The following is a 24,637-nucleotide window of genomic DNA, read 5'->3' as shown; positions in this document are numbered from 1 at the left end:
GATCGGTCTCCAACCGACAATCATCCTCTGAATTTTGCTGAGCTTTTGCTTGCTAGAAATCCTGTTGAGCATGCGACGCAAAAGTACTGTACACAAATGTGCTACCAACAAGACAGCCCTGCTGTTTCGTCCAGCAACCATTTTATCTCGCCGGTGACATCTTTTTCACCGCCCGACCGATATTAAAGTCATGTTCTATAAGCTCTAGCGCGTAGGCGTGCGTGCCACACGTGTGCAGGTTACCTCTCTTCATCAGAGCCGGTGTACGGAGTACTGAGAGTTGTCATGTTTGAAAAAATAAATTATCCATGGAAAGCCCTTGTATCAAAGTCTTAAACAATCCTCACTATCATTTGGCCGCTCAGGTAGAGAAAATTCGGCAGGTCTAGAATGCCGGCTAGATTGTTAAAGCTGTAACGTCTGCTCCAGAGAGCACAGGCCAGCGATTGATGCTAGGAGAGAGGACTAGAGCGCTCAAGGTCATATCCTGCCATGTGGTGAATGCATTGTGTGCTTCGTACGGAAGAAAATGTGAAACAATTGTCAGGGTCCAATATTCCTAGATTCTTCGAATATTTCAGGAGCTTTCCACCATTTTACCAATGAGGAGATACACCTGTCGGGGATTGCTTTTTGTTGACTAGTCAAATTGTTAGGGATTTGGAATGCGTAATCTGTATAGAGCATCAAAAGGCACGCCAACGTAATGGACTATGTCTTCTGGCGGAGATAGACTGGAGGGGTCCGTGATGATTGTTCATGTGCTCTTTGGATGGCGTGCGTATCTCGAGCAAAACGAAAAGACGTTTAAGTCATCCCCATCAACGCAAACGTGTTTTCCCCATGAAGTGGCCGCTTACTGTGATGGCTAGCTCCATATTTCAAACTTCTTCACGGTTCACATCCTTTTCCTTTCCCTTGGATACAGGAAGCGGAGATGCGCGAGCGGCACCCCGTGGAGATTGGGCATTTCTTGTGACCTTCACTAATCAAAAGAGTCAAGCGTCCTGCAACTACAAGGGCCATACCAATCCGTTGGGACCACATTTCTACACTATTATTGGGCCTAGCAGAGTTTCTGACGTATCATCAAGCTTAGCAGCGTGACGAAGGGGGATCCCCGGCCTTTGAAGGGACCAATTTGCCCCCAAAATCCAATGTCGCTCCCTGAGCTAAGGGTGCGGTTGGCAAACAGGGATCTGAATTTGTGAACTTAGCAAGGGTTATCTGGTCATATGTGTTGCCTTGGCTGATGCAGTGATAATGGCTACTTTAACTAAAGACAATAATTAACAAAACGCCGAATGGAGATAATCAACATATTCCCGCCCCATACCTTAGAAGGCAGGTTCAATCTCCTTCCCAAAGGCAACTAGCTGAACCTTCAGAAATAATGCAACTTGATTCGCTGTTCAACAGACCGTGCTTCCGGAGAGCATACGCTGCTCCCTGAGCGATACTGAGCGAGAGCCGCTCATCCACGAATATCCATCATTCACAGGGACTTTCTCTCATGAAGGAGTCGTCATTGGATCTGTAGCGGCGCAGAGGAGTCCTGTCATCCGGGGATGGTGGTGAAGGGGACTTGCATGTCCCTGGGATTGGCTGAAAATAATAGTGCATGTCGTTTAGGGTCAAATGGCGAATAGGAAGCATTGCACAAGAGAAAATCAAATCCATAACTGCTCCGTCTTCACCAGGAATAGCCGGTGCTTGTGGCGGTTCTTCATTATCCCTGTAAATACTAACTGCTTATGCTTGAGGCTCGGAAAACTGCGAGTCTTTGATAAGCACGGCCTAGCCCTTGTTAAAGCTCTGACCTGCGCGTTGCAGAGGCCAAAGTCGTCAACTCTGACCTTGGATCTTTTGCAAATTCCATCCTGACGGTTCGGCGGCACGGACTTTCGATAAAATTAATTCAAAGTCGAGCGACTTTTGCGACGTATCACGGCTTCGACGTCGCCAAATCAGCGCTGACCGATACACCGACTCGTGTCAGGCTGGCTAATGTCAGCCTTCACGGCTCCACAGGAACAAGATGAAAAAGACAATTCCGTCAGATGTGTGGGACAGCAAGAAAGACGAAATATCAAATTTGTATGAAGTTGAGGAATGGCCACTGAAACAAGTCATGAAGAAGATTCGCAGCGAGAGTTTTGACCCAACGTAAGCCCATTCCTGCTGAGAACATTCACAAGCATTTGCCAGTTTCTCAATTTGACCCGTTCCAGTGAGACGCAACTTCGCAGTCGATTAAAGAAATGGGGTGTGAAAAAGCTATCTCGACAAAAACGAAAGAAGACCTCGAACAAAGCGACCGAGTCGAAGGTTGTGAAGGTGGAACAGTCTCAGGAGGTCGTCGGAAAGTTAACACCATGTTTGAATCGCGAGATGCATGGGTCCACGGGTCAGGAAAACAACGAAGGCTGGACATATCCCCAAAGACCCAGCCAGAATTATCAGTTGGGAAACCCAGTGGTTTTGCAAAGCGATGAAATGCAAGGGACTTTTTCGATCCCGTCGAACAGCATCGCAATGAGCGGGAGCACCAGCACCCTTCACCCAATGCCTCACCCTCCGTTTTCCTACGACCCCTCGCGAGATGCATTTGGACATGCATTCTCGGTTCCCTGTTCAATCGGGAACTCCAGTATCGGCAGTGGAATGGTCAATCCAGCGGCGCCGTCTCAACCTTTTAATCCATCTGCTCATTATGCAGCTGGAGTTTCACCACATATGCAGCAACACCACGGCACAGCCCCCCACCGAACATCCCCTTCCCTTCTAACACCGAATTCAAGGAGTTATGCCTCTCCTGAACAATCTCAACCCGCTTTCTCTGATGATGCATACTACCAAGTTGCAAATTCTGCTTATATTCCATCTCATGGCGGGCAGTCGTCAATACACGATCAAAGCACCACTATTTACCCATGTTTCGGTGAAATTGCGCCCTGCGATACCGAAGATCTGGATTCAGAACCTGGTATACTCGTCTGGAAACGACCATCAGCAGTTTCGGGCCCTCCGGACAATTTTATGGGCGCCGCTCGAGTTTCGAATCGTCGTCCTAGGTTTCGAAAACCTAAACCGGACGGAAAACCACCGCCCTCGCAGAATTGGGATGCCAACCAGATATACTCCCACAATACACTGATTTCCCAAGCTGCACACCCTCCTCTTGTTGATCAGCCGGTTCATAGTGGTACACATTTCGACGGCCAACATGAGTATATGCTCCCAACGTCATCGGCCCTGGACATCAACCAGAGATGAGTCCATCCTTCGCTTGTATATGATACTAGCACTACCTTCTTTTTGAATTTTCTTTTGTCGTTTTTCCTGTCTTGAATGGGTAGTTTGTCCTTTGCATTTTTCCCTTTTGACAACAGGGTATAGAGATACATGTGGGCAGGTGTACATTTTCTTTATCCGACGGGACGGGGCGGGCAGATCGGGAGGCAATGGAGAAAACAAGGAGTTAAATGGCGCCTTTGATCTGCTTCTTGTTGATGATTTGTTTCACTCTAACTTGCACATTCTTCTTATATTGGCCTGCGTTTAACATGCAGTTTCCAGGGCTATTTGGACATCTGAACATTTGTCTTGTTCTCCTTTAGAAGCAAGAATTATATAGAAAAGACTTACCGGCGCAAGAATATCAACTTGGAAAAGTCCCAAATCATGGAGCAACTGATGGTGGTCTTGCATGATCTTTAAACAAAGCATCCTGTCATTCGTGTCACCATCATCGACGTCGAAGAGTAACTTTACCCGTCAAAAAAGCCTCGGTAGTCAACCAACGACAAACAGGTTAAGATTCCAGGCGAATTCCTCAACTTCCCCACGTCATCCTCCTCACTGTCCTCTGACTTGTGAGTGGCCTCCTTAAAGGCAACGCTACTAAATCTGTCAAGTTCTACGCGGCGGAGAAATTCTTCTTGCATTGGCTTGACCAATTGTGTCCGTCACTTATATCCAAGGGTGCGACTGGTGACCTGCGTACGCGCTTCGTTCGTTAATTGCCTACTTCTTCCCTCCCTTTCTTTATTCATTTATTCCTATGCTGATGGGTCTTGATGATTCAAGGAACATTTCCACCACAGTCTTACCTAAGTCGTACATACAGCCTCCGTGCAATGACAAAGAAGGTATCCTGCTGAGCACCGGGTGTATATGATGGAAGACTTGACTTTGACCCCCTGATAAGGCTGCGTCTCTTTAAGTGTCTGTAACACCGGGGGGAATACTAGGCTGTGCTATTTGCTGATTTGCTTTCCCGGTCCTGGTTACTCCATATTGTGCTCCATGCGTACCCTATTGGTCATCAAATGGGTGGCAACAAGGATTGTCCTGGCCAAATCATCCCCATCTATTCCGTCGGCCTTACGATGCGATGTGATCAGTTGAGCGGATATTTCATACGGTCCTGCTGGTTAGTGGAAGCCGAAAGGGAATGAATAATCTCTCACAATATTCCGTACGTAACGGTATCTCAAATAAAATATCGGTGAACCTTTATCGATTGACTGAGAGTCGGCAATAACAACAATGAATCGGCCGAATTGCCGCTCCGCTCATGGTCAATTGGATCGCCCTTCAACTATTTTGCGGTTGGCCCCGACCTCTGCTCGAGATTCATTATCTTCAAGACGACCCCCGATGACTCGTCAGTGAGAAAGGCCTCAATCTAGACTGGACATCAGTCACAATAAGTGATAGCACTCATAAGCCCCCCCAGTCAGTGAGGTCACCATATGACGGTAGATATGGTCCAAATTTGATATTATATTTGGCAAGGATCTCCGACTCATATTCGCTATGGCTACCGGGAACTTTTGGTTTGAAGATGGAGAAGTATTAATTGTTAATGATTAAAATTATTAGGAAAATTGAGCCACGCTATGCAATAGCTGCCGTTTTCCCGAATAACCATATGCCGGTCAGGCGACACCTTTGAGGCCTCAACCGGGTTTCAAGCCTAGGCCAAATCAGCAAACCAAATCCATCGCGGTATCCGCGAAGGCAAGAACCCATCTGCAGTTTTGGAAGTCCGGGATGTGCTATCCACTTGCACTCAGGAGAAGATGGAGTGCAATTTCTTAGGACATTTCCCGTTTTGATATCCGGCGATCTTTGGCATCAGAGGCTAGTTGCACTTTCAGCGGTTTATCTAGGCATTAATCCGGACCCGTGTGCACATGGCATCTTTATGTAGCGTTTTCAATGCCTCAAGAACCTGCTTCGCGATATGTTGGAACACCCTTCCACTCGTTGAACCTCTTGGCATTTGAAGAGATGAATAGATCATCTTTGAGATACTTCAGCTACTGTAGCGGGCGGGACCTGCTGATTTGACCATCGCATCAGTCAAATCGACCGCGACAAGTTGCCCGACCTTGTCCTAGCTGCCGAAACGGTAGTACGGTACTGTGTTAGGCTGGGATGTGCGGCTGTTTGGTGTCCATGCAACATGGAACGGGAGAAGTGAATTTGTGATTTATATGTGTTAAACATACATGCCTTCCCAGTCATAGAAATTCGCCGAGTTCCTTGGTGATGGTATATGTCAACTGCGCCGTTGAGACGCCGGTCCAGTTTCAGGAAAGGAGAAGCTGACGAATTTTGCTGAAATGGCAGCAGCCATGCTAGTCTCATGAAGGAGAACTTGAAGCTATAGAAAAGGGAGAAAACGGCTTGGGGGACAAGCAGATAACAAAATATGCATGATGCAGGTGTAAATTGTCGGCAAGTCCTCCTGAAATTAGGAAAAGGTACGGAGTATACATCGGCTTTTTCTTTTTCTTTTTCCCTTTTCTTTTTTTTTTTTTCCTTTTTTTTTTTTTTTGTTGCAGACATCTAGGACTCATTAACCATGGCAAGACAAACAAATAAGCAAACAAAGAGCTCAAGAAAGAGCAGATTTCGAGCTCTGGACTGCTTGAGGTCTGAAATATTGTCATTGATCATGCTGCTTTATGTCTCCTCATGATGGGATTTTCTAGCAGTTCATTTTGTCCTGAAGTATACTCAGCTGCGACCATCCTTCCAACAGCGATAGAATATGGAAATCAATTTCTTCAGAGAATCAGCATGACATTGCCATACCTGTTATTATCATGGTTTCAGCAATGCGCTTATTCTCCGAATGAGCTCCGTACTCCGTACTCTAGGGAAATTTTAGCCGGCACGCCGCTTATTATGGCGCTTCCCAAGGGCCATTCACCAGAACGCCGGGGCAGTGAGCCTCGGCATCTTCCCCGCGTGCGCGATAACCAAGCTTTATCAGAATTTCAGCGACAAGACCATTTAAGGGCGAGCGACAACTTCGATCTGAGGTAAAAAAGGGAAAGGGACGAAACATCAGCTTCAATTATTTTCATTCAAGAAATTTTTAGAATTCTTTCAGCGGAAACAACTCAGGAAGAATGCGCGCGATTCAAGTGAGAGAATACGTCAAGGTAAGCGCATCAGCTCCCGAGCGTGCGTACACGGGAATGATTGCACCATTGCAATCCCGGGATGCATCTGAAAAAGCATTGTCCTAATAACTTTTTAATGTAGGGACCCCTTGACCTTACGGTCACAACCCTGCCGACTCCCTCTCCTTCCCCAGATCAATACTTGATCCAAGTCCATTCCGCTGGGACCAACTTCTTCGATCTTCTCCAGATTCAAGGCAAATACCAGAATCAGCCGCCACTTCCATGGATTTCCGGCGCGGAGTTTGCGGGCACAGTCCTCAGTACCCCTAGCGGCAACAAATCTCCGAAATACAAAGTTGGTGATCGCGTCTTTGGCGCCAGCCAAGGCGCATATGCTACACACATAGTAGCAACGGAGCGCTCGTTGCTCCCCGTTCCAGAGGGATGGAGCTTCGAAGATGCCGCAGGGCTATTTATCACAGCGCCCACTTCATATGGTGGCCTTGTACATCGTGCCAACGTGCAGAAGGGTGAATGGGTTCTTGTTCACGCGGCTGCGGGTGGCGTTGGGCTCGCCGCAGTGCAAATTGCCAAGGCGAAAGGGGCTACAGTAATTGCTACAGCGGGAACGGAGAGGAAACGACAGGTTGCCAAGAGCTTTGGAGCCGATTACACGATCGATTATCGGGACCCCAAATGGCCTGATGCCGTGAAGAAGCTTTGTGCGCAACACCGAACAGGTAATGGAAAGGCTGGCGTCGATATTGTGTACGATCCTGTTGGTATGATCGATCAGAGCCTAAAGTGCGTGGCCTGGAATGCACGATTGCTCGTTATCGGATTTGCGGCAGGAAGTATCGAGAAGGTCGCGTTGAACCGTGTACTGTTGAAAAATGTAAGCCTTGTTGGGCTGCACTGGGGCCAGTATGCAAATTTCGAGAAAGAAACCGTCGGTGTCGTTTGGAAGGGAATATTTGACTTGGTGAAGGAAGGAAAGTTTAAAGGGACCAGCTTCAAGGACGAAACCTTTGTTGGCCTCGAGTCCGTACCGAGGGCGTTACAAGCTCTTGGGGGTAGGGAAACATGGGGAAAGGTGGTTGTTAAAGTTCCCGACGAGGAACAATCCGGGGCCAAATCAAGTAAGCTGTGATGATTTTTCTGAGATATGCGCCATATAGAAGTTGTGTTTTCATAGCTGGATGTGTGTATATATATACAAAATTAGACTGGAATTGGATTGGCAAAACCAGACATACGATTGCTTGGAATGTAGAAGCGCAAGGAGTCATGCTCTCTATGGGATTTGGTCCCGCGAGGGACCAAGAAGAGCAAATAGCACGAACTATGAAGGCTCTTAATGGAATCGATTTGCTAGAGACATTTCAATTCCATTTTTATTCTTGCAACTCGAAAGACCACTATTCACAAAAGCATGTCTGCCTTTGCTTCTCACCCAGCTCCAGCTTACACGAGCACAAAACGGGCAGATGTGTTCGCTGTCCTTCCAAATGAAAGGGCTCGTAAGGACGCTGTCCCTTTAGCCGCTCCACTCAACGAGGAGGAAGGTAATGGGAAACCTGCGTTAGAGCAGCTGAGTTTGAAGAATTGCTCCTATGTGTGAAGATATTCGATGATCGTGTGATCGCAACAACCCTCATAAAGGCTACTGCATTCGCTTTGTTGGCTATTGAAATCGATTCCATGGAAGATGTATACGACTCAGCGACAGTTATCGGGGAAGGCTACTCCGTACTTTTGCGACATTTGTACTCCGTAGTGAATTGAAAGGTTCGGGTGGCTTGCCAGAGACGTCAGTGATTCGCAGCAAGTCAAGAATAAGAAGAGAGCTTGAAAGATGTGATAATTACGCCTAATCAGAGTCGGCACATCGTCACTGGCTCAGTGAGCCAGCAGCGTGAGTCCCGTCACTCAGTTAGTGCAGAGACAAAACAAGTTGAATTTTTTCGTCCGCAAAGCGACGAGAGATTGATTGATTTGGAAGAAATGACATGTTTGTTCTGTTTGTTCTGTTTGTAACTTATTATTGCCACATCGACACGACAACTACCCACGCTCGAAGTCTTAAACAGGACAGAATAACGACGGTCAAGAAGTCTTTAATGCAAACATGTTGTGGTGGGCTATGTGAAAATTCTTGGGCTTTTGCTCAATCAACCAATTTGTGGAGTGTTTTACTACACTTGAAGATGTCAGGGGACGGACTATCTTTCTTACATTGACGGCACTTTTCTCTCCCCAACGCGAAGAAGCTCCTATTTTGTTTATTTCTTTAGTCCATCATTCTATTTTCTGTATCTTTGAGGGTACTTTTGGTAAGGAGCTCGAGGATGATGTCTCGAAAAGCATCATCGTCCCCTGGGTCAACGATCTGCACAGCGTCCAAGTTATTCGCCCTTAAGTAACTCGGTTATCCTTGAGGGAAAATTGCTCTATGCCAGCCTATTTGAGAGCGGGTCATCCATACGTTTATACCAAGCCGTTGTGAACATTCTTGAATTAGGCATTCTCTACTTCGTACTGAGCCTCCCATTCTCAATCAAGCAATCAACGGTTCATCCATGCACTTCGAGAGATTTTCTTGATTGCTCAGCACCTCGACTTCATGGCCTTCATCTAAAACTGATGCCGTTATCCCGAGCATCTGTGCTTACAGCCTCGGTCTCGAGTATGGCTTTACCTTACTCTAGGGAACTATGTGCCGCCAAGGCCTTGACGGGATGAATTTCCTTCGGCTTTATATACCAGCAGAAAGTTATTTTAGCTGTCCGCATAAGTCCTAATACCTGGCAGTTAGATATCCCCGTTTTTTACTTAGCCATGTTGAGATACACTCGCCCCACCCACCCAAAAAAGGTCACTAAATCGCACTGTCTGGCCTCAAGAGGGTAGCAGGTAGCGTACCTTATTGCATGTGAAATGATGCACCTCCCTGCTTGTGGCCGTTGACCTTGTTAAATATGATCGAGCGCGTCGATAAGCCATAGAAGTGAGTAAGGTAGATTCTATACTGGCGGACATCCAACTACTTAACCTTTACTATCTTCCTGTGAGAGCTCGAGTTAAAGTGACAAGGGAATGATATGATTCAGAGTCGAACTGCTTTCAAAACCACTGACGGCAAAGACCTGGCAATCTGGTATTATCCTAGTCGCTAAGCATGTCCACATGCTTCCTCGACATCAATCCGATGATGTAGATCAAAGCCTGTGGATTATATTTCTTTTAAGTACGAAAGAGCCTCATAAGGTACGTATATACAACATAAGTTTGCTTTCTCGACGATCACACTCCAACTCGGCTATGCCTCAGACCATCCCTATTTGTATATTCAACCATCTATGACCAAATTTTTTGTGGTGAAGACGGGAAGAAATACGAGAGAACCCTCTTCACCTGAACGTGATGTGCCCCCGCAAGCAGGGCGCATGCATTCGAGGTTGAATTTTCCCTGTATGGGCTGCACAGAGTATTCGGTTTTGAATTGGAGCCAGAATACGGGGTATGCGGGTCTCGATGGAGGTCAAGTGTGGGGATAACAATCTTTTTCGTGGCCGCCTTGCCCGATCACTCGGGTGGTCGCTGTGTTGGGCTTTCAGGGGGGACTACTTTGATTTTGTTGAGCACTGGGCTGCAATGATGAAGCTGTTACTCCCTACAATCTCTAGTGATCTATCGAGAAGTCGGGATAGTCCAGCGGTAAAGAGGATCTTGTTTCCAAGCAGCGTCTATGGACTACTCGCATGCGTACAGCGGTGCAATTTGTCGGTATTCAGCCTCGGAATGGATCATAAAGTTCAACCTGAGATGGTCATGACGGGCTTAACCACATGGCTGACGCTGGTGGCCCTTCAAAGGCCTTGTTTCATGCGAGAGCAACTTGAAAATCTGCCTCTGCAATCTGTACTCCATAGTTGGTGCCAAATCCTAGCACCATCCCACATATGTATGTAGAACAGTCAGTGGAGTTGTTTTTAACTTGAATGGTAACTTATTGGCAGCTAGCGGTGCTATTTGACATTTTCTGGAATCCGAATTGGAAGCTTGGCTGTCATCACCCGCGATACGCCCCCGTGTCGCGCTTGGCCAGGTTCAACCTTGCGCTTCGCCACGCCGCGGTAAGTTGAGCGTCGGAGGAACAAAGAGAGTTGAGTTTGCATCGCCGCCTTGGCCGCAAGCTGTCCGCAGAACGGCCCTGTCTTGACCGCTTCACTGAGCAAGAGCTTTGTTTTGTCATTTAAAAACAGGCATTGCTTGTAGTTTCCAACAACATATCCTGCTTTACTGTCCACAATTTGCTCATCAGGGTGCAACATATGAACGAACATTTTTCTTTTTTCTTTTTTTTTTTTTCCAAGTAACTACATATTCTGTGGCTGTAGGATTGGAGTGTTTACGATTCTTGCAAAACCATTGGGCGCATACTTGCATGCCGCGCGCATACGCGAAATACTGACAGTATGAAAATAAAATCGAGCTTTACGCTTGGCTTGCTCCTATTCCTCTCTTCCTCGCTCTCCGTCACATCACGGAGAGTCCTCCGGACGGACCTCAGTCGAACAGAAGCTGAGGCAAGCGGCCACTATGCGCCCGTGATCGACGCTCCTAAATTGCCTGTGTTGGAGAAGCGAAGGGGTGGCGGAGGTGGAGGAGGAGGACGAGGTGGAGGAGGAGGAGGACGAGGTGGAGGCGGAGGCCGCAGCGGTGGAGGATCTGGAGGTCGTTCGGGGGGTGGTGGGCGTGGCGGAAGCCCCGGCGGCAGAGGTGGTGCTAGCAGCCCGGGTAGTAGACCGTCAAGGTGCGTTATTCTAGTCCTACAAAGGCTCGATCAGTGCGATAGATTTGGGCTTCGAAAAGTTGACGATGGATTATTTCCGCATTCCAGCAATGCCGGTGGCACGTCGCCCGGAGGATCCGGCAGCCCTCGTAGTTACGGCGGCGGCAACAATTACGCGGGAGGTGCGGAAGTTCCCTACACAGCTGGCAGGCGATCTCCAACCGGTTTATTGCCATTTTTCCTCCCAGTGGCGCTGCTCGCCTTTTTCCCGGGGCTTTGGCTATTCGGAGCCTACGCCTATCAGTCCAATCATGACTTCAATTGGCGCAATCGCACGAGTGGCATGGACGAGAACATCCCGATCATCTGCCTGTGCCAACAATACTCCGTGTGCGGATGCGATGATAATAACAATAGCACCTATATCCAGTCCATACTCAACGACACAGATCAGAACGGGCTGCCACGCAATTCTTCCATCGTCAAGACTGTGGAGGTCAACGGCACAACAAGAATTTATATTAATGGCACTCTGCCCAACGGGACTACCGCTCCCTCCGGAGAATCGACCAACATGGCCCCCGGGCTTATGTTGCCGCATCTTCTGAAGTTGAGCGGTTATTGGTCCATGGTAGCAATCGTCCTGGCGACTGTGACGCTCCTCTAAGTCAGAACTCGAGGCATGTAACTACGCGATAGGGAGGGGATTTGATGTTTTATTTCTTGTTTATTTTGCTGTGCTCTGTCCTACGTTCGCCAGATACGATACCCGCGCTTTCGCTAAATGGCTTATACCCAGGTTTTTTTTTTGGTTAGAGGCAGCTCGGCTTGCAGTCGCATTCGAAATGTTGTCTCCATGCTTGTGATTTTTTGGATCCTGCTTCGTCGCCTTAATCTGATGCAAGGATAGTAAACAAGGTGGTGCCGGTTTTGTACATATGTATTATTATGATGCTCCTCATGATCACGTCGAGCAGTATATTGCTATGGTTAATGATATTCACAGTAGTCAGATGATGAAAAATTAGCTTTAAACAACCGCTCTTGAAGTTGGGATAGCATTTGGCTATAGGCAGAGGGGAGCTGGTAATATACATGCATAAGGAAGCCAATTACAATACATTCACGGTGCCCCAATGCGACAAAGAGACCTTCATAAGTCCCGAAGTAGAACTGGATGTCCTCCCTGTACTCCAAACTAAAAATCAAATGAAAAGGATCTAGTCTTTTAGGGTAGCCTCGTATCTGAACAGAAGAAGATGGTTAGCATAGGAGTGTGAGGAACAATGAACAGAAAGCCCGAAAGCATACCTCTTTCCTCTAAAACCCCAAACACCCCAGTTTCCGGCAGAGACATCATGCGGATCTAAATCGTTCAGATCCCACCTCAAGCTCCGGAACCTATTCTCTCCCGGCTCAAGGAGGATATCGAATTCACCGGCACATTTCTCTGTCACCCAATTCAGGTCTCTCTGCATATCCCATTCAGTGTATCCCGTGCAGAGAATGGGTACTTTTGTTTCAAGGAGATGGGGCAATGTTTCTTCCCACTCGTGTGAGCTTGCAGGGTGACCCAGACCAGGATGGAAAAGCATGAAGCAGTCAAAGTAAGGATCATAGGGCTGGAACATGTTTGTGCGATGCATGGTATGGAAGTAGTCCACATATGTTGTTATCTTGAGTTGCGGTCCTAAACGGTCTTCTACGATGCCGCCGAAGGGATTGCTCGGAGTTCGTTCCGGGAGTGGGAATTCGTCATCTCTGTTTGCCATGCTTTCCGGGCCGATGAAGATGAGATTGATGCTTGCTCTTGGGAAGAGGTATGTGAGCTGTAACCAGACGTCTCGTGGAAGAGAGGACTCGGCACGGGCTCCGAGAACGAATATTCTAACTGGCGGAGCATGGAGTCGTAGGCCCGACATATCCGTTCCTTCACCTGTTTTCGGCGGATGAAGGGTATATCGGAGGGCTGATTTCTACATCAGTAACTTCATAAACAGGGTACTGGCTTTGCTATTGCTTATACTAACCAGCAAGACTCTTTAATCCCTCTGTCGTGAGTCTCCCATTGTTCCGAATATCATAGGGGCTTAGCTCATGCAATACACTCGCAATAGTCACCGGATATGTCAATAGTCTCGTAACCTGCCGCATACACCTATCATCATTTACCGCATTAAACTCCCTCGTATACAAGAATGTATCCCAATTCGTCATATTAACCACGAAATCGTCATCCTGTCGGCCGGGATAGTCAAACTCTGTAAAAAATCGACCCGAAACCAAATCATGGTCGTCCTCATTGATTTGTCGAATTGTCTCGCACACTTCCAAATGTGCTTCGAAATCATCCATCCAGTGCTCTTCACAGCAGTATACCGGGACCCCACAGTCGGGACATTCGAACTGTGCAGGGGCTGGCTCTTGACTGGTTGCGTCGGAGGTTTTCCTAGACTCGGAGTCATGCGGAGACTGCGGAATGCGTGTTTGCCGGTGGTTGGGATGAGGACAAAATGCATTTTGCTTGATGAATGCCGCGCGACGTCTGATCTCCGGAGAAGGAGAGTTTGTATAGGAGTGGAAGAGGTTATTCGCACGGAGGATGGGCCGCTCGAACTCAGATCTGGACGCCTGACGTTTTGTCTGGATTTGAGAAGAGGGTGCATCGGTAGCTTGAGATCTGGAAGCAGACGCGATTCCTTTTATCTGGTCCTGAACGTTGACATATCCATGCTTGATGCTGGGCTGGAGCTTTCGGCGTCCAGAGAAAATGGTGTTCGAGTGATAAGACCGGGTGTTAGGGATCGATTTCATCCTAGCTGTGGGAACATGGCTTCTGATTCCAAGGCGGAGCGCCTGAGCACACCTTTGACAGGTGAATTCTACCACCATTGTCATGGAATTTTTGCGTGTGGTAATTGACCGATATTCACCCACTTTTTCTTTGCGACGATATTCAGCAGATCTCAGGTCGGCCCAGAACATGGTCACGTGACACTCCTGTTGGCTGCCCGGCAAGCTCCGAGCTGGGCCAGATTGTAAGCTCAATTCTGTAGCCAAAGCACCGTTCAAGTCCACAACGATGAGGTGGGTATTGACCTATATACGTGCTATGTTATATTAGCCGAATGGGCCATGTATCTGTCACTCAAGTTCGCCAATTGCGGTTCACAAAATGGCTTCACAAAAACGGTGCCCATGCTATGACTACCACAGAATGCAATCTCGCAGAAACCCATTTCGTTGGGCAACAATAAATCCCTCTGGACAGTGTTTCTTAAAAAATATCTTCACACAAGCTCCAATCACCCGTATCTCTACATTTCCAGTATTTTCCGCCATAAACCCAGTATTCTTCCCCAGTGACGCCACATCTGCCCTTGCTGAACCATTTGGGGACGAATTCCTCGCCCTTGGCCTCACGTTTTCTGCGCTTAGCTCTTTGTTTCTCTTCGACACGGTGTTTTTCTGTGGCTGCAAAGTCATATTCGCCGTCTTCCATTGCACGTTGATCTGGTCGTAGACGGGTATCTGTAGGAGGTAAAAATGGTCTTAAGCTCTCTGGTATCGCGTTAAGAGTGACAACGAAAGGTGTGAGGTTAAACGGAATCCCAGTCGGCCGTGGATTCGCTTGCCAAACTAAGAAGGCTTGCGGTGAATCCGGATTGGGCGATGCGTCGTTTTGCGGTGCTGACACTGGTTCGTGATATCCTGGTGTGTGTCGTGCATAAATTTTGTCGTTCCAACGCCCGCCAATACTCCATTTTGGAACACCATCCCGATCTAAAACTTTGCCGGTAACCTGGTAGGCGGATGATGCCGTCCAGCCACGTGGCTTGAAGTCCAGGTTGCAAACCTCGCCGGTTGTCCAGTTCTTGATCGTCATCGGACCATAGTTGTCCACGGTCGGGCTCCCAGTAATAATGCCAATTACCGAGGAAGTGACTTTTTTCCAAGTGTAAAGCTCTTCGCCACCAGTAACCGGGCGCAGTTTCAAAAACCAAGTACCCAACGGATTGATATCAAAAGATTTACCGTAAAACTTTGACTTTACAGCTGACTCGCCCTGGAGACAAATATGTTAAGGCGTGTTTCCTAGAGGTAGCATAAAAGAGACACTCACGTAATAATCCCATTTGGCCGACTCTGCGTAGGCGGCACCAATCGGTGGATGATGGCTGACTTGTTCGATGAAAAAGCGGAAACCTTTGTCTGGCCGTACGTACTCATAGGTTTCCCCAAGAAGTGGGTTGAATGGCTTAGCAACACGTCCAATTGTCGAAGCATACTCACTGGCCGCAAATGCGGCAACGTAAATCATACGCTCTAAAGAATTGGCCCGATCGGCGGCGACATCGAGGAGATCGGTGTATTCCATGTCTTCTGCCACACGCTGAAGTAACGAGGTGGGCTCATTGAATGAAACAGGGAGCGTCATTTTGGTCATGTCCTTTCCAATCATCGATTTAAGAATGCCCTAAAGAGATCAAATGTGAGTAGGATAGCCAGATGAAGTGTCAAGTTTGGCTTACCCAGAGCGAAATTTTTGGTCGATTGTCATCGTCCATTTTTAGACGTTTGCGTATTGGGTCTTCATATCCCTTGTATGACGGCTCAATCTCTAACTGTTTTAGGGCTCGAACATCAGAATCGGCAGGCGGTACCTCTTCCGGCTTTGGAGGAATAACAACTTCAACCTCGCCAGCATCAATTGCGTCGAAGAACTCTTCCTCTTCCTCCTCACTCTCTGACAGAGCACTTATTTCATCCAAGATCGACCTCCTACGCACCAGTTCATGACCACTTGGCTTAGACTGAATTGATTCTTTGTCCAAAGCCAGTTCCTTAACAACCTCGACCACGTCTGATATCTGGACGTGTGAAGGACCTGAGCTGGGGACTGTAGATGCGCTTTCTAAGGCCTCTTTTAAAGCCTTCTTTGTTCGTTTGCGTTTGTCTTCTGACTCTCCCATTCTATTCTGAAGCTCCTCGTGCTCTTGCGCTATACGAGCCATGCTATCTTCCCACATTTTCCGCGCATCGGCTTCTCTCTCCAGGCGATATTGCCAGTAAGCATCGCGATCTCGTGAGATCTTAAGTAGATCAAGTACAAGGGAGTTCAAATTGCTAACTGCTCCTTCATACGTAGTTAAGGCTTGGGTTATAGACGGATCTGAAATTGTCGTATTAGGACTTTTCTCCTTTTCGGCCTGTAATGCAGCTGAGACAGTCCCCAAGAGATCTAGTTGCAGTTTCACAGACTGTGCTGTAATGTTGAACGCGTCCTTGTTCGATGGTTTGACTTCCCGACTGCTATCGTAATCAGCGTAGTCGTCATCATCCGCATCGCCTTCAGCGGGTATAGTGGCTTGACTGATAATACGGTCGATAGTAGGCTGCGAGTACGTAGGATCAAGGGCAATGGAGACCGAACCTTCTTCATCCCCGACGCCGCTTTCTGAGGCGCCTCTGGAAGGCTGGAGACTTAGTTTCGATCCGCTAGGTGTGAGGCCCAAGGACGGAGGGGCGAGTGTTTTCCCGTTGCCCTTGCCACTGGTGAAACTTCCCGTGTCGGTTTGATTATCCTGTACCTGTCCAAATTGGTCCATCCTTGCCTGTCGTAGAACCTCAGCATCTCTCGTCCGTCGCCGGTCGTCTTCCTTCGCTTCATCCTTTGCCCACTGGATGGCATTATTCAATGCCCAAAACCACCTCTTGGCTTCCACAACGTGATTCGCCTTCAGGTGATACTTGACAGAGGACTTTCCTTGAATCTCAAATCTGGTCTTGTCCTGGGGATCCATATTAAGCTTTGCAATACGCATATTGATCGCGCCACGACATGCAGAGCCAGCGTCATCTACCATATGTTAGCGTACCTTTCACCTGCGTCGAAGCACACAACCAACCCTGATGTTTGTAGTAGCTCATAACCCCATCCTCCAACACAAACCATCTTAATTTGTAACCTCCGGTATAATTTGTCCACTTTTTGAGGTACCCTTTCATTTCACGGGCGTCTTTCCCTCCAATGCTCACATCACCACCATGCCCAGAACTACTTCCCAGAATGGACCTTTCCTGGATTCCCTGCTGAGCAATAACGGCAGCTGGTGACCTCTTCACGATGGCTTTTGTCCGATCATCCTTTGTGACATCCTGTGGAAGCTTTCCCTTTCTATCACGGCGAAAAGGATCCGCGCCATTCATCAGCAGGATCTGGATCAGCCTTGAATCCTTCTTCCTTGTCGCTTCATGCAGCAAGGTTCCACCGGTCAAGGCTGTCGTGCGATCTGTCACAAGGTCCAAGCTATTCACATCGACCGTTCCTTGAACTCGTGGGTCAACCAGCAAATTTTCCAATCCCTCGTAATCACCCTGTGCCACTAGGCACTGGATCTCTCGAGTCTTCGCTTCTATAAATAGCGATCGGGAAAGCTGGAGCTGCTGGAAAATTTCTGGCGTCCGGGCGAGGTCAAGAGGAGTCTGGCCATGGAAGTTTGTGATACCGTCATTGATATCTGGACGATCCAGCAATTCTTTCACAATTGATAGTCGTCCCAACTGCGCTGCCAAGTGAAGAGGGGTGTTTCCATCACGATCCCTAGCATTCACATCAACGTCACCATTCGAAAGTACATATTCAACGACTTGAGGCTCTGCACATTGGATTGCTAGGTGAAGGATGCTTGTTCCTAGTGCTATGGTGTTTTGTGTTTCAGAATCTCGACACTCCTTGATTGCCTTCGATATGGCTGTTGTGTCTCCATCGCGTAGGATCTCAAACAACCGAAAGGTCCGTACGGATTGCTCTATCGACAGAGCACCACCCGCTGGGACATTCGATGTGGAAGCTGTGTTCATATCCAACCTGTCTCTTAAATCTGTAGGATTCTCGGGGCTCTCGCACGGCAATTTATTGCTGCTCTGGCTGCTCGTGGCCTCCGCCTCTGCTTTTCGCCTTGATGGCCGTAGGTAACTCATTGACGCAGAGTACGAATGGCGGGACTCGTGAACAGGGGAGGGGGAGGTCGATATCGGTGAACCGGGGTCTAGATTTGAGTGCTTATCATAGTTACCATCGTCACTCTTTGACTTATCGCGATGGAGAATGGAGAGAGCCAGCGCACTCTTTGAGCGCTTGTGCCTATAAGATGATGGAAGCTGAGTAAGTTTGGAGCCATGGGTCAAGCCGGGTTAGGACCTAAGGACCTCTGTGGCACAATACAGGTAGTTCCGAAGGACACGAACGACGGAATGCAGAAAGAAAAGAACTGGGCATTACCCTTCATGTTTGTCTCCCATCTTCGCCGTTTCCACAGGGATTCACCCTTGGATCCCGTATTTTCGGTTCAGACACAACTTCTGCGAAGGCAAGCAAAGGTCATAAAGGCGGATGGCGGCCACAACGGTCGGATAAACGGGTAAACGGGTAAAGTCGAGGATTGAAATGTCCCTAAAGAGGTGGTATCCTTGCAAAATCAAAAGCACAGGAGGGATAAGTGGATTGATTCCATGCTGAGAATGCTTACAAGTATGGCCTAGAAGTAACTGCGATCGGGTGGTGATGGTAAGGGGGGCGAGGCCTTGGCGGTTAAGTCTGGATTGCTGGCGCTGCGCGTTTGACGATGAAGCGCCTGCGGAGCCGATCAATAACAGTCGCCAAGTTTCGTGAGCATGGCCGCTCTTGAACCAGAAGCCGTCGAATGGTCAAAGAAGGTTCACAGCTGCGTCCACCGTATGGAATGAATGCTTCGGAGTATGCCGTCCCATTTGGTCCTCGGATCTCGATGGTTAACTATGCGATTGAACTACACATTAACTACGAAATATACAGAGCACTCGTCGTTGCCGACAAGCACTCTGCCCGCATAATCATGCCCAATCAATGTAAAATCCACGAGTTTGAATCAGGATTTATTTACACACAGTCAAGAATAGAAGATGGCCGCGTTTATTTCGTGTTGTCGACAGGGCCGTGAGGGAAATGTTTGACTTGCAGGGCGCCTTTTCCGGTTCTCGCGAACTTTCACCTCCGCTCCCCACTAACCAAGAGAACAGCGCTCCCAAGCTGCCTGCTCAAATCCTCCTTCTCCACGTCGTGTGTATCTTCAACTTCCCCCCATTGCTCGGTCTGCCATTTAACCTCGAGACTCGATGCCTCGGCGGCTTTCTCAATGCCAAAGGTTCTCCTTCCCCCCGGCTGGAGATCGCGGAAATGCTCGCTCCATTCGACAACGAGCCTCACCCCGATTAGCAAACTCTTGCTGGCAAGGACAGCTCTCTCTAAACCCGCCAATTCATATGCCGGAAGGCCGGTGACCCATCCGCGAATCACCTCCTTCGTCATCTGGGGTTGGGAAACTGGCAGGATGCTATCTTCTTCGAGAACGGGTTTGATTTCAATCCCTGGCCATACGACGGTTGTTAAAAATCCGATGATCGGCTGAGCGGTGCGGATCTGTAAATCTCGGAGCGATCTAGGAGCTTCTTCAGCTCCCTCTGTGCTGTCAATGTCGTAGGGCCCTTTCTGCGGTGCCCAGCTCAGAAGGGTATCGGTGTCAAGGTATCTCATCAATGTTCGCATAATCTCGTTTCGGATAGTACTCTCGCCCCGTGAGTCCTGTTGAACAATGTCTTCAGCTCGTGCAGTGAGAGAAGTCAAGGGGATTAAGTGATGTCTCAGAGCTTGTTGAGCCGACACGAGTTGGTCCCATTCGAGCGCTATCGCGTGTGCAAGATGAGGTTTCGAACGTGGTATATTCAGGATAGTTTTGGCCGGGGTACGTATCGGTCGAGAATCTAAAAGGACCTGGTAACCCTCTATATACCGACCAGTCAGTTTAAAACCGTGCGTCCTAAATTGATACTTAGAGTTATAGAGTTCGCTTCACCGGCTGCTTCTTTCACGTGGACATCTTTCCAGAACCGTTTTCGCAGAGGACTTGCTGCTCCTCCTTTCGCCGCTAATGTATCCTTGTCTTGTCTTAACAATTCCGATTGTTTCCTGCGTCGTTCAATCCGTTCATTATACTCCGGTGACGGGACTGGAGCTTTTGGGGGAGGCCCGTGAACATTTATCGGATGCGCTACGGCAGACTTAAAAGTTGAGGAATGGACAGCGCGGGCGCGTGTAGTTTCTGCCCTTATTCCCGTTAAAACATAGGAAGGCCGGGCGCATATAGAAGATGTTCTCTGCAAAACTTTCATTGTCTATAACAAATTAAAATATTCCGAGCTTGCTGAAATGTCGTCGCGCACATCTTGGGTTCATCCTGTCCACTCCAGCCAGCAGCCGGAAAAACATAAGTGCGGGTCGAAGTAGATCTGACCTCACCTAGTTACCTACCTTAAAATCTTCTGGCGAGCGCTCCAGAGAACTCCTATCATTGATATGCGTTTCCTTAATACTACGTTAGACACTGACAGCTATTTTCTGATAAACTGACTGGTTTGATGCTAGGGACGCATAAATTATGTACAGTACCACAGCGACAAACATTGCCAGCAGCATTTGCAGCGATCCTCTGCCTGAGAAATTTTCTCAGGGCAATGGTTGAGACGAAAGATTATTGACATGTGCTTTAAAGGCGAGGTCGCTTTTCCTGTTCTAGATGATCCACTCCAGATAACATATCATTTGTCGAGCATGCTTGCAGGCTACAGAGAGCACCTTATTTTTCTCTCCTTATGATTCCATGAAGGCATATCCCTGGAGGAGATCTTATATCACCGGGCACATTTGACGTATGAAAATCAACGCAGCTCTTTTCCACTGACCTGAGGGCTCTCCTAGGAAATAGACTTGAGTCTACTCCGTACATGGTAGTTTAAAGCCCAAACACTCGACCCCACGTCTGAGTGATTTACATAAGGATGCAAGTAGCCATGCCAAGCTGCTACGCTTCGACCTTAAATCCCGCTCGGTTCCGTTGCGTTTACAGTACAGGTCAGATACTCAAGGATAAGTAGAGACGACGATGTTAGAGGGTTTAGGAATGACTGAGAGCCTGGGGAAGGTAAGGTGAGGGCGCTTTGGTTTGTGCGACGAGCAGCCGGAGTTCTGTACCTGCAACTCATTACCAAACAGAAGAGGTACTGAGTATCAGGATGAAATAAACTGGACAGTTCAAGGATTACCTATCCTCAACATCGTCAGATTGAGACCCCGAACATTAAGCTGCTTTTAGTAGGAGCAGCGAGTTGCTTCTCGCAGTAATTAACTACGTTGTCCCCCTTGTGATTCCTCATATATTTCGTGATATGGCATTCAATACCTCTCATCAGTCATAACAGACAGAAAGTAACCATGGCTTAGCAGCTCTAAGTGCTGTCAATATGCTTGTCTGTAAAGCTGTCCCAGCTCGCATCAGGTTACGGCTTTGTTGGCAGTTAGGAGAAAAGGAAGACTGGCCATAGTAGCTACTCCGGGCCAGCATTCGACATATTTTGAAACGTTTCGATGTCTGAATGCGTCGTGCTGGACTAGGGTTGTTGGACAAGATTGCCCTACGTCAACGAGCCTGCCTGGGGGGAAGTGAGAAAAAGTTCCAAACCCAACCAACCGTTTGCGGGACGAGCGGGACGTTGTTTCAGGTGCTTGGTTTGCGCCACGGAGCTCGGGGGCAAACTGGGATTGGTTGGATTTGTGATTCAGTTTATTATGATCCGTGCCGGCCCTTAGTTGCCCATGGGGTATCACGTTCCCAAAATCTTACGGCATTCACCAGTGGATGTTAAGTAGTGGGACCAGCAAGGGGCACCTGGGAGGTTGACCACCCTGGCCTCTTCAAGTGCGATATAAGGCAAAACATCCGCTGGGATTTAAAAGAAATTATCATTACGACGAAGGAACACTACGACCGAGCCAATGAGATGGGAGATACGAAGCAGCATCATACAATGCAATCAGTGCTACCCCCTTGTTGGCATACAACGGTGCCATCCATCGCTGACCGCCACGATGTCAAAATTTAGTTGACCAGGATAGGGCCTAGCTACCCCCTTCCTTCTGCTTTCTCCGTATCCATTCACATCCGCAGAACCGATTGCTTCTCCAGATCCTACGGCGACAAGGTACCGAGGATGCACGTGGGTAGTTGTCCATCCATACATAGACATGCCTACTTGGCTTCGCTCGCGGTTGTTTCTTGCACTGGACATGGTCAAACGTGGTGTGCCGTCGGCTTGCCGATTCGTACTTTGATTCTGATTTCGCGCCGTGATTCCCAATTGCCGAGCCCCAGGTGACGGATACAAAAGGCTGCTACGTTGATTGGCCGCCCACTCAAATTATCCGTCAATGCTCCTCGATAATCAAATTAAAAACGTTTCTTGGCCATTCGTAACTGCTCGTCCAGCTCTGACAAGCACTTTTCCATAAAGAGCAGTTCGTAAAGTGTCGGGCGCTGGAGAAAGCAACACGGAATTTTCCTGGGGGAAGGTGTGAAGAAAAGCGGGATGCGCACCTTTGGAAAACGTTTTCGACTTTCGGGGAGCGATTGTTTGGAGCACTGCAGACTCCATACATACCTTGCAGCACGCTATTTAGTTTGTGCATTTCGGAAATATATTTTTATCCTGCAGCACGGTTAGAGGGGCTAATGCATCAACCGCTTCTCCCCGCCTTAGCTTTCTGTTATAAAACGACGACCGATGCATGACTCGGCTTCGTAAATCAAAGGATATTTAAGGATTGCGCCTGTTGTTTACCCTTCGTGGACAACGAGATCTGGCGTATGCCCATTATTGACGTGGTTTTGTTCACCCAGTTATGTTGGATATATGCGGGAGTCGCACATATCAACTGCATGGTGTTGCAGGAGTTGCATAAATGGTACTCCATAGAAGATAGACTTGATTTTTGGGTGGGAAAAAAAAACAAAAAAAGGCAGATGAACCTTGGTGTTGGCCGTTATTGAATGAATGACTTCAGTCGGCGACATGGGATAAGAACCAGAGTTGGAAGCTAATTGGCCGCATGCCGCCGTTAAGAAAAGCAAACAAAGTGTCAAAGCCCGCGGGGCAAGTTTTCCAACGATTCGTGCTCCGACGCAGACCGGGAATAATTTCGATTCGATTCTCGGGTTGATTACCAGCATTGGCAGCACAACAAGATCCCGAAAACGGGATTTGGCCGTCGTGACTCCTCGGGTCTCGGTGACTCAAACCGCGGGAGTAATTATTTCGCCTACCCTATTGGAGAACGACTTCATGCTTGGATTTGGTGCACATGCATCGGGAACAATCCGTATGCATCGTTAAGTGCTTCCCCGAAGAGTTGGAAGCGAATGACTCGTCTTTGCTGGGTGGCACGTTGAACTTGCGGGCGTTCCCTGAGCGCTCATAAGATGGTGACGCTAATAGGGCGGAGGACATGTACTCTAATTAAAAGGAAATACCGCGACCTATCAGTGAAGGGAGATGATAAATAGAATGAGGGAAGAGATCTCGTTCATTGAGTGTGATTTGCGAAAGAATAATATGCTAAATCTCCTTGCGCGCGGATAGGAGGTTACGGGTAGAGGGGGGGAAAAAGAGGCAATCAACAGCAATGACATTCTTTTTGAGACCGCCGGGAAAAATGGCACGAAAACTATGTTCAAAAGCAAAACGAGAAAGGAGATCTAAAGCAGTCATATAGTAGAATGGTGCTTTTTGTAAACCTGTGCCCATCAATTAAAACTTTTCAGTGAAAAATAAATATCCATCTGTGGGAGGGGAGAATCGAAAAAAGGATGAAATGAGAAAAGATCCAAAAAAAAAAAAAAAAAAAAATTCACGCTGTTGACACACGAGCAAGTCGTTCCAGGCCCTAACATAGCCTTAAACCGCTGTAGATCGACCTCGTATAAAATCGGTTAAAAAACAAGTAGTCTGCAGAGACTGGAATCTTCTCTCAGACATGCAGGATCCATAAAGTGCCGATGGTATTCCAGAAACGCTAACATAGATTGGGAGTCGGTACGGAGGACTCCGTACGAAGGGTGGAAATAAAAATGTGGATAGCACGGGAAGCCGTGAAAAGATGATAAAGTGGAAATTTTGTCATCAAAACATATCGGCCTTTCCGTCAGCCGAGTCAAGAAGGGGAATGGGTTAGAGAAACGGGTAACTATAAGGATAATTCATCTTATCCAAAAACCGTTCCGACACGAGGGAGTCAGGGTATGATATTTTAAATGTCGCTGTAGAGTACTCCATACGGAGCGAAAAGCGGCAGAATAGCGGGGAAGTTCAAGAATGCACCAACATCCGGCTGGTTTGTTTTCTTCTCTTTTAGCTTTTCTGTTCCTTTTTTGTTTTGGCTCAAAGTTGACATTAACTCGATCGAGGTACTTATGTTACCTCGATTCGGTAAAAGGGAAGGCCATCTATGCTATCTGATCGCGGGCCTAACGAAGGCTTTTGGTCCGGT

The 24,637-nt window shown here is 48.0% G+C and overlaps 6 protein-coding genes across 6 annotated transcripts; 3 read left to right on the top strand and 3 right to left on the bottom strand.

Moving 5' to 3' along the window:
* Positions 1 to 1,889: 1,889 nt before the first annotated feature.
* D8B26_004094 (uncharacterized protein) lies at positions 1,890 to 3,687 on the top strand. The gene is made up of 2 exons (XM_003067892.2): positions 1,890 to 2,166; positions 2,232 to 3,687. Exons 1-2 carry the CDS (start codon positions 2,039 to 2,041, stop codon positions 3,274 to 3,276), a joined length of 1,173 nt encoding a protein of 390 aa, XP_003067938.1. The 5' UTR covers positions 1,890 to 2,038; the 3' UTR covers positions 3,277 to 3,687.
* Positions 3,688 to 6,428: 2,741 nt separating this feature from the next.
* D8B26_004093 (uncharacterized protein) lies at positions 6,429 to 8,046 on the top strand (the record flags this gene model as incomplete). The annotated part of the gene is made up of 3 exons (XM_003067893.2): positions 6,429 to 6,461; positions 6,565 to 7,564; positions 7,883 to 8,046. The coding sequence occupies 3 exons, from the start codon at positions 6,429 to 6,431 to the stop codon at positions 8,044 to 8,046; spliced, it is 1,197 nt and encodes a 398-aa protein (XP_003067939.2).
* Positions 8,047 to 10,903: 2,857 nt separating this feature from the next.
* On the top strand, positions 10,904 to 11,887 carry D8B26_004092 (uncharacterized protein; the record flags this gene model as incomplete). The annotated part of the gene is made up of 2 exons (XM_003067894.2): positions 10,904 to 11,241; positions 11,329 to 11,887. 2 exons carry the CDS (start codon positions 10,904 to 10,906, stop codon positions 11,885 to 11,887), a joined length of 897 nt encoding a protein of 298 aa, XP_003067940.1.
* A 372-nt stretch (positions 11,888 to 12,259) lies between these two features.
* Positions 12,260 to 14,130, bottom strand: MSS51 (translational activator for mitochondrial COX1). Its single transcript, XM_003067895.2, has 3 exons — positions 13,251 to 14,130; positions 12,532 to 13,189; positions 12,260 to 12,465 (listed from the first exon to the last, which is right to left on the bottom strand). Exons 1-3 carry the CDS (start codon positions 14,116 to 14,118, stop codon positions 12,441 to 12,443), a joined length of 1,551 nt encoding a protein of 516 aa, XP_003067941.2. The 5' UTR covers positions 14,119 to 14,130; the 3' UTR covers positions 12,260 to 12,440.
* A 165-nt stretch (positions 14,131 to 14,295) lies between these two features.
* Positions 14,296 to 18,706, bottom strand: D8B26_004090 (uncharacterized protein). The gene is made up of 5 exons (XM_003067896.2): positions 18,506 to 18,706; positions 17,130 to 18,367; positions 15,753 to 17,080; positions 15,344 to 15,697; positions 14,296 to 15,286 (listed from the first exon to the last, which is right to left on the bottom strand). The coding sequence occupies exons 1-5, from the start codon at positions 18,523 to 18,525 to the stop codon at positions 14,498 to 14,500; spliced, it is 3,729 nt and encodes a 1,242-aa protein (XP_003067942.2). The 5' UTR covers positions 18,526 to 18,706; the 3' UTR covers positions 14,296 to 14,497.
* A 406-nt stretch (positions 18,707 to 19,112) lies between these two features.
* ATP12 (ATP synthase complex assembly protein atp12) lies at positions 19,113 to 20,459 on the bottom strand. The gene is made up of 2 exons (XM_066124360.1): positions 20,115 to 20,459; positions 19,113 to 20,043 (listed from the first exon to the last, which is right to left on the bottom strand). The coding sequence occupies exons 1-2, from the start codon at positions 20,428 to 20,430 to the stop codon at positions 19,250 to 19,252; spliced, it is 1,110 nt and encodes a 369-aa protein (XP_065980441.1). The 5' UTR covers positions 20,431 to 20,459; the 3' UTR covers positions 19,113 to 19,249.
* Between the last annotated feature and the right edge of the window lie 4,178 nt (positions 20,460 to 24,637).

This window comes from Coccidioides posadasii, chromosome 2, assembly GCF_018416015.2.
Source record: "Coccidioides posadasii str. Silveira chromosome 2, complete sequence".
NCBI classification, from domain to species: Eukaryota; Fungi; Ascomycota; class Eurotiomycetes; order Onygenales; family Onygenaceae; genus Coccidioides; species Coccidioides posadasii.
The sequence above is the reverse complement of the archived record's forward strand: the minus strand, read 5'-3'. Positions and strand labels throughout refer to the sequence as shown.

Excerpts from the sequence above, each read along its gene's own strand:
- D8B26_004094 (XM_003067892.2), top strand. The coding sequence starts at position 2,039 with ATGAAAAAGACAATTCCGTCAGATGTGTGGGACAGCAAGAAAGACGAA. Across the intron at positions 2,167-2,231 it reads AGCGAGAGTTTTGACCCAAC|TGAGACGCAACTTCGCAGTC; the intron begins GTAAGCCCATTC and ends GACCCGTTCCAG.
- MSS51 (XM_003067895.2), bottom strand. The coding sequence starts at position 14,118 with ATGACAATGGTGGTAGAATTCACCTGTCAAAGGTGTGCTCAGGCGCTC. Across the intron at positions 13,190-13,250 it reads GGGATTAAAGAGTCTTGCTG|CCCTCCGATATACCCTTCAT; the intron begins GTTAGTATAAGC and ends TGTAGAAATCAG. Across the intron at positions 12,466-12,531 it reads TGGGGTTTTAGAGGAAAGAG|ATACGAGGCTACCCTAAAAG; the intron begins GTATGCTTTCGG and ends TCTTCTGTTCAG.
- D8B26_004090 (XM_003067896.2), bottom strand. The coding sequence starts at position 18,525 with ATGGGAGACAAACATGAAGG. Across the intron at positions 17,081-17,129 it reads GAGCTACTACAAACATCAGG|ATGACGCTGGCTCTGCATGT; the intron begins GTTGGTTGTGTG and ends AACATATGGTAG. Across the intron at positions 15,287-15,343 it reads CGGCCAAATGGGATTATTAC|GGCGAGTCAGCTGTAAAGTC; the intron begins GTGAGTGTCTCT and ends ATTTGTCTCCAG.
- ATP12 (XM_066124360.1), bottom strand. The coding sequence starts at position 20,430 with ATGAAAGTTTTGCAGAGAACATCTTCTATATGCGCCCGGCCTTCCTAT. Across the intron at positions 20,044-20,114 it reads CCACGTGAAAGAAGCAGCCG|AGGGTTACCAGGTCCTTTTA; the intron begins GTGAAGCGAACT and ends GTCGGTATATAG.